The 7648-nt window shown below is 60.1% G+C and overlaps 1 protein-coding gene across 1 annotated transcript; it reads right to left on the bottom strand.

The window, feature by feature from the left end:
* Positions 1–2163: 2163 nt before the first annotated feature.
* On the bottom strand, positions 2164–6561 carry FGF19 (fibroblast growth factor 19). The gene is made up of 3 exons (XM_059159032.1): positions 6162–6561; positions 5690–5793; positions 2164–2949 (listed from the first exon to the last, which is right to left on the bottom strand). Exons 1-3 carry the CDS (start codon positions 6400–6402, stop codon positions 2635–2637), a joined length of 660 nt encoding a protein of 219 aa, XP_059015015.1. The 5' UTR covers positions 6403–6561; the 3' UTR covers positions 2164–2634.
* Positions 6562–7648: the final 1087 nt, after the last annotated feature.

Here is a 7648-nt window from a genome sequence, read left to right on the forward strand (position 1 = left end):
CACTCCACTTCATTTTCCCCTGAAGTGTTTGTCTCCAGGGCACAGATCACATGTAAACAGGCTTCCCACGACTGTCGACCTGGGCTCCACGTGTGAATCACTGGCAAGTGTCACAAAATCTTAGATGTCCAGGCCGCATCCGGTCCAATTAGACCCCATCGCCCGGGACCAGATTTTCCCCTAGGTTACTCTGCCGTGCAACCAAATTTAAGAACCATAATAACTGTTCCCGGCCACAAGTTCTAGTGCTGGTGAGGGCTGCCGTCTGGGAGCCCACTTGGTCCCAACCATCTCGCGGACAGAATTCCATGCGACTCTCCCCACCGTCCCGCAATGCACACCTTGTCCAGCTCACTGTCCACAGGAGGACACAGACTCACAGAGTGACTCACTTGCTCAAGGCAGAACAGTTAACGGGTGTGGGGGGACCCACTGCCTGACCCCACAGCCCTCCCGTCATACGGCTTCCGCGCTACGCACCTTGGGTTATGTGCCTTCCCTCTGAGGTCCTGGACTCCCTCACCTGGGCAAGGGCCAGAGGATGCGGGTCAGCAGGTGTGGCTCACCCGGCACTGCCACCTGGGGCGGGAGTAGGGTGGCGGGGTCAGCTTTGGGCACGTCTGCGACAGTGGGGTGCGTGCCAGGATAGACTGGGGAGTCCTTGCGGGGGGCGTGGGAGGCACCTCACGAAATGGCCTCGGGAGACTAACTCTGATCTTTGGCAGATGACCAGCCAACCTGAGCACCCAGAAACTCCCAGCCGACGGGGTGAACTGGACTCTTGTCCGCACTAGGCCCAGAGCGGCTGCTCCACGCCTCACCACCCTCTCCAACCTGCCCTCGTGTTACAGGTGAAAACACTGAGGCTCGAGAGGCCAATGATTTCCTCCAGAACGAACAGCTGGCGGGGCAAATTTTGTCCTAAGAAGCACAGCAACTTCTTCACAATTTTCAGTAGTCATGACCACTGGTTACCACTGGCGTCTAGTGGATGGTGGTCTAGTGGACGGAGCGGCGGGGGTCGCTGTTCATCATCCCAGCTCCCTCAGGAACACCTGCAACCCCCACCCCACCCCCGCCAAGACTGCCCTCACCACCCAGATCCTAGCAGAGCCGAGGACGCCGGCACCCTGGCCCATGTAGCCTCCACTGTTGGGTTAACCTAACCTACAATTCAACCCACCTCAGCCCCGGCCTCCAGGGAGGCTGCGATGACCAGGAGCTTCTGTAGAAAAGTGCAGTTTTAAACACAGCAAACACACCAGTGTCTCCTCTGAGCTCAACGCCAGGCTCTGCTCTCTTCCCGCCCCCCCTCGAAGGCATCGCATCCCAGCTGGGTAAGGAAAGGCGACTTCTGGTACAAATTGTGCTTTAATGTAGAAAACAACACTCATGTACATCATAAATACAACACGGGGGGGTATAAATAAAGTAAGAAAATATAGAGATGTACATATCAAACAAAATAAATTACGCATAAATACCACGTTGGCAACTAAGTGCTGGGGAAGGGCCCCTCTCCTCGCTGCTTCTGCAAGTGACTGACAAGACCGGGGGCTTCCAAACCCAACCCCTCCCGGCTGCTGAACGGGATGTGCAGGTCTCCCTAAGGGGGAAGGCGGCCAAGTCCCACCGCCTGGCAAAAAGGCTGGCAATGGGGAAACAGCCCCACAGGCCGTGTCTGCTCTGCTCTGGTCCGTATCCACGGCTGCAGAGAAAGGAGGGAGCGTGCCAGGGGCAGAGACCCACGGGGCTCTGTCCAGAGAGGTGCTTGTGGGAAACCCACATGCCCAGAGCTGATGGGATCCCAGAGGAGGAGGGCTGCTGCGTTTGTCCTTGCGTCCTGTCCCTCCGAGCAGGTGGTCGTTCCCTCAGGGTACCAGACCGAGCCCTGCAAGTGTTGGCTATGCCCAGGGCACTGAAGGTCAAGGGGAGGAGCAAGTGAATTCCTTGATGTGCCCTGGGCAGACTGCCAAGTAGTCCGGTGAAGGTTATCCCTCCCAGAAGCAGCCGTAGTGGGGAGTTCTTAAGGGCTACCCAGGCTGGAGGAGGCCTCGGGCTCCCCCTGCTTCCGAAGCCTGGTTGGCCATGCCTGCGCCTTCCATGTCCTGGAAGGGTTATGGAAGAGCCAGCACTGCTCTCTGCAGTGGAGAGCTCGATCAATTATGCTGTGGTAAAGTTGAATTTACCTAGGGTTTCACAAAGCTGATCGCCTGTACGGGAGTTTAAACTGACCGCTTTTCTTCTGGCTGCTTCTGCTGGAAATGACGGGAGAGAGATCTGTAGAACACTTCAGCTTGGCCTAACAATCTTTCCAAAGGTAGTGAGCTCCCGGTCAGTGGAGGTATTCAAGCGGGATCAGGGCAGCACAGCAACTGTCCAGCAACGGCAAAGGAGCGGGGTGGGGGCTTACGATTTCACGAGCGTACAAGTCTATCCGCTAGAAACTGGGACAGCCAATGTCCAACTCTGTATGTACAAGTTCTAGATGTTTCTTCCTAAAGCTAACTGGAGCACGGGCCCAGGATTGTACTTGTAGAAGCACGGCCAGAACCCGCTTTGCAAGAGCCACAGGTCGGCCACGGTCCTGTCCTCTGAGGGTGGGGTGGGCGCAGGGGGAGGCCGCAGCCCCACTCATTTTTGGAAGCTGGGACTCTTCACTAGTCCCATTTTGGTGGCAATCCCAAAAGGGTCCATGCTGTCTGTTTCTAGGGGGGCAGAAAACCCATCAGCCTCCACGTGGTCCTGGAGGTCCCTGGGCTCCGCCAGGCTCCCGGGCAGCATGGGCAAGAAATGGGACAGAGGCAAAAAGCCCCGGTCCTTGTACAGCTGCCTTTGTTTCGCACTGCTCAGGGAGACGGGGAGACGGTGCTTCTTGGACCGGTACACGTTGTAGCCATCAGGGCGGATCTCCTCCTCGAAAGCACAGTCTCCGGCGGAGTACTGAGGCTAGGGAGAAAAGGGGAGGGCTGTGAGTACCAGGGGGAGCCCCGTGGGGTGACATCACCAGAAGCAGCAGAGAGGCTGGGCACAGGGGACCATCTGAGCTACAGACTCCCATGTGGGTCCACGTGATGGGTCCTACAAATGGGTGTGTGTAGTTACACTTAAAGGATGTGCTTATGCGTGTAAATTCATGCTTATAGAAAGTATGCATTACATTAATACACACACTGAACGTATACGGATATAAACACGATAAATTATCATATGAACCATGAAGTATGACATACTAAATATACTTCAATATAAGCTTGTACTGCTTTATAAACTTTATATAAAACCTTATGTAAACTTTATAAACTCGCTTTATATACCTTTATAACCTTTGTACACACGCGCCAAGTTCAGGTGGGTATTTCACGTGTGGTTTACGTATGGGCCCAAGATCTGTATATACAGATTATCTGTGTATTTTTTCTCTCTCCCTCCCTAAATCACGCCATTTCTTCAATTTAGTATTGTTCCGAGCAACAGAGGCATAAAACCAGCCATGCAACATGAGTGTCTGCGTCCCTGATCCCCACCCTTACGGGAAACACAGGACTAGTCCCTGGCGGCCACCGACACTTGGGGAGACCCCGCTGAACTAGGTAGGCTCTCCGATCCCATCTGGGAACCAGATTAAAGCACCTATTCCCCATTCAGACCTGCGTTCAGTGAGCAGTGGGCCATTCTGAGGCCTTTTTTCGGGTGCCCCCCTATAGGCAACGTAGGCCCCCATGGGGTCCTTCCTTCTAGGGCCCAGAGCCTTCAGAGCAACTTGCCAGGATTATCAAGATAAAGCCGGCCCCTCCCCCCAGGCCCAGGACAGAGCCTGCACCCAGCGGGGTGGCGGGAAATGCAAGCCGAAGGGCGGAAAAGCAGCCGCTGGGGTCCCAGAACGCTGGTAGCCAGACGGGTACCCGTGAGCCAAGTCCTGTGCCAAACGGAGGAAGGTCATTACCCTGTGGGGGACACAGAGGGCGCAGGGAGGGCTGGGCTGGTAAACAACCCCGGGAGGCACCCAGTCGCGTTTGTGCCCAAGCCTACAAAGGTCGCTGAACTGCAGGTGGGTGAGCGCTGTGCTGATAAGGCACTGATAAGGTTCAGGTCTCCTGAAGCCTCGGCCAGCCCAGCTCCCGGCGAGGGGACACGGCTACCAGACAGCGGGGGAATTGCAAACCCATAAACACACAAGGAAGAGAAAGCAACGGTGGCACCATTTCACGGTCCCGGTCCTTTGGGACAAACTAGCACCCCCCCCCATTCTCTTCTCCAAACAGGAAAGCAACTGATTTCCATCCAGTTGCTTGGAAAAAGTGCAATTTATTAAAAAAAAAAAAAAAAAAAAAAAAGGCAAAACAAAACAAACAACTCCTCCGTCTTGGCTAAGCCATACCCAAGGGATCAAGAAACAGAGCAGGATTTTAGGGGAAGGGACACCCCTCCACCCCAAAATCTGGACTACACTGGTGGACTGGACCCATCTGCGCCGGCGGGTCCTCCAGACCTTCCTTCCCACCGCCCCAAGTAAATGTCACAACAAAAGTTGCAACTGCGGGTTTGGGGGCGGCCTCGGGTGTCAGCTTTCAGCAAGCCAACCACCTCCTTTCTTTCCCTCCGTCTGGTCCTTTCGCGCGGGACTCCGCCATAAAACCTGAAACCGACTCCTCTGGATAAATGCGCTACACCGGCCTCAGAGACACAAAACAACTGGGACACTAAAAAGATGCGCGCTGCGGGGGGAGGCCCGGCATCTGCATCTTTTCGGGGCGGTGGGGGCATCCCGGGAGGCGCGGTCTCCCCCCGCCCCGCCCCATCCCCCCGCCCCGCCCCGCCCCGCTCCTCCCGCCGCGTCCCCGACCCAGCCGGGCTGCATTGAGGCCCCAGCGCGGGGCCGGGACCTCACACAGCCTCTTCTGTGCGCCCGGGGGCGCGGGAGGGGCGCGGGCTCCCTTTGAACTCCCAGTCTTTGTTCCCAGAGACCGAGACCCGATCTCCGCGCATTTCCTGCCCCGAGACCTCGATGGTTACCTGGGCCTACCCAGCCCGCCCCCCGCCCCAGGACCCTCCCCCCAAAGCATCTACAGTACAGGTGAGCGCGACCCAAGGACGAACACGCCCCCGGAGTATTCTTCCAACTCGTCAGCAAAAACCACACTGCTTTCCCAGTAAATATACATTAAGGGGGAAAAAAAAAAACAAAAAACCGTCCCAAATGTAATTTTTCCTGACTTGTGTGAAGGCTGGCTTTTTAAAAACGATCCAAGCGGTGAATATCCTTTCTCGTGCCTTCCTTTTACTGTACACCGCAGGGAGGGACACGGGGGGCGAGGACCACACACGCGCACGCCCAGACTGAAAAGGCCCGAGGTGGGTTTCACTGTTTAATGTCAAAGGAAGCCGAGTCAGCGCTTCCTCTGTCCCACTGGGCCGGCCTTCGGCTCGACCGGAGATGCAGAGACAGCTCTCACCCATTCTCTGGCGGCCATCCGGGACTCCCCGTGAACTTGCGGAGAAAAAAATTCGCACATCAGCTTCATCGGGCCCTTTGGCGTCCTCCCTTTCGAGCCTCATGCCGGACCCGGGGCATTAAGCGAGGAGAGCTTGGATTCGATCCAGCACGCCCAGCTCCCCTGCGGGGCCCCGCCTGGGCACAGGCGTCCGTCCCGCGCCCCAGCGCGTATCCTCCGGCGGAGACACCTACCAGCCCTTGCATCCTGCCGTCCGCACCCATGCAGAGATAGCGGTCGCTGTACACGCCCTTGATGGCCACCGTCCGCAGAGCGACTGCCCGGATCTCCACCAAACCTGGGCGCGAGAGAAGCAGAGGGCTGCAGCCGGGACCCGCGGGGCCCCCAACACGTGGATGCGGTGGGCGCGCAGGCCCAGGCCCTCCCCCACTCCCCTGACTTCTCGTGCTGCCTAGGACCCTGGGGAGGGAATGGGACTCCCAAGTGCCAAGATTTGGAGTTCCTGGGAGTGGGGGGTTCGCGGGAACTGAAGGGGGCAAGCGAACGATAAGGCGTGGGTGCAGGGGGTCCACGTGCCGGCACCCTCCTCTCTCAGCTCCCCGCGCTGTCAGGGGCCGCGGGCAGGGAGCAGAACGCAGTGGGGCCAAAACGTGGGTTTCTCGAAAGAGGGAAAGGGAAGGGACACCGGGGCGAGTGGGCACTCACTGTGCGCGCTCTGGCCCCGCGCGCAGTCAACCCCGCCGTCGGCACGGATGCGCAGGAAGCAGCTGGAGAGGCCGTGGGGGCCGGCGGTGTACAGGTGCCGTAGGCGGATGGGCTCACCCCAGCCATAGTGCACGTGCGGCCCCGCGTCCGAGAAGGCTAGGGGGCGCCCGGCTGCGGCCAGCCAAAGGCCGGCTAGGACCAGCGCGCGGGCTACCGCGCACCGACTCGCGGCGCTCCGCATGGCACCTCCCTCGGGCTCGGCACGCAGTTCAGGCGGCGAGGGTGCGGGAAGCTGGGCGGCAGCAGGACTGCGGGTGCAGCGGCGGGGTGGGTCCCTCCAGCCAGCAGTGCCCTCCGGGCGCCTGGGCGCTCGGCGCTCCTGCTCCGACGGCACAGCGGCCCGAGGCCAGCGGCCTTATATAGCGCGTCTTACCCTCGCGGCGGGTGGGTGCCCGCGACACCCGAGCATTTCTTATCAGGATTGCATCAGCCCTCCGCCCCCCGCACACACCCACTCACACCCCGCCTCCCGCCCCAGCCCCTCCCCGGACCCCGCCCGGGTGACCCCGCCCAGGCCTCCCAGATCTGGGGGAGGAGAGGCCCCGTTTCACCGGAGGGTTCGGGGGAGTTCCCCCCAGCAGCGCAGGGGCCCGGGACCAGGTCTCCTTGGCTGGGAGAGTCTGATTTTATAAAGCAATAAAGGAGACAACCGGTCCCCGCCCCCACGCCCCCGGCCCCCCCAGGGAATGCGCTCGTGGCGAGGCACTAGCAGGAGCAGGGAGCAGGAACCCCGTGACCAGAGAACCGGGCACCGACCTTTGCATCCCTCACCCCCTATACGGAGAAGCTTCGCCTTGGCTTTGGGGCGCCCTCCCCTTAAAAGCCCGCATCCGCTCCCTCCCACGACGGCCCTAACCGTCATATCTCCAGATGCCAAGCCGTCCATTAGAATTTCCCCCTGCCGCTCGGACTAGCTCACGTTTTCCTGGTCTTATGTTCTCGCGATCCCGGCCCCCCTCCCGCCCCTTTTACCCCCGTCCATTGCCCCCCGACGGGGGGCCGGGCTCGAAGCCCGGGAGGAACAATGGAGGAGTGGCGCGCGGCGGGCGCTAGATGGCGCTTCCGCCCCGGTTTCGGCCTCGGTGCGGCCAGAGCGCGCGCCGGGGCCGGGGCCGGAGCCGGGCCGGGCGGTCGCCCTGCAGGCGCCTTTCGCGGGGGCGAGGCGGGCTTGCTTCTGCACACGGGGAGCTGGCTTCCCAGCTCGAGGCGGGCTGGCTTCTGCACACGGGGAGCTGGCTTCCCAGCTCCAGCCGGGCGCAGCGCAGGGAGCCCCCTCTCTGAGTGCCTTTTGTCGTTGGTCCGGTCCCTGGGTCCCTGAGCTCTTTTCCCCGGCCAGGGCGCGATGTCCTGGGAGACTGCGGAAGGAGAGGTCCGGGAGGGCCAGAGCGACAGTGAGTGGCGCTGCTGGGCGGGGCCGGCGCCAGGCC

Source organism: Mustela lutreola, chromosome 1, assembly GCF_030435805.1.
Source record: "Mustela lutreola isolate mMusLut2 chromosome 1, mMusLut2.pri, whole genome shotgun sequence".
In the NCBI taxonomy this organism is placed as follows: Eukaryota; Metazoa; Chordata; class Mammalia; order Carnivora; family Mustelidae; genus Mustela; species Mustela lutreola.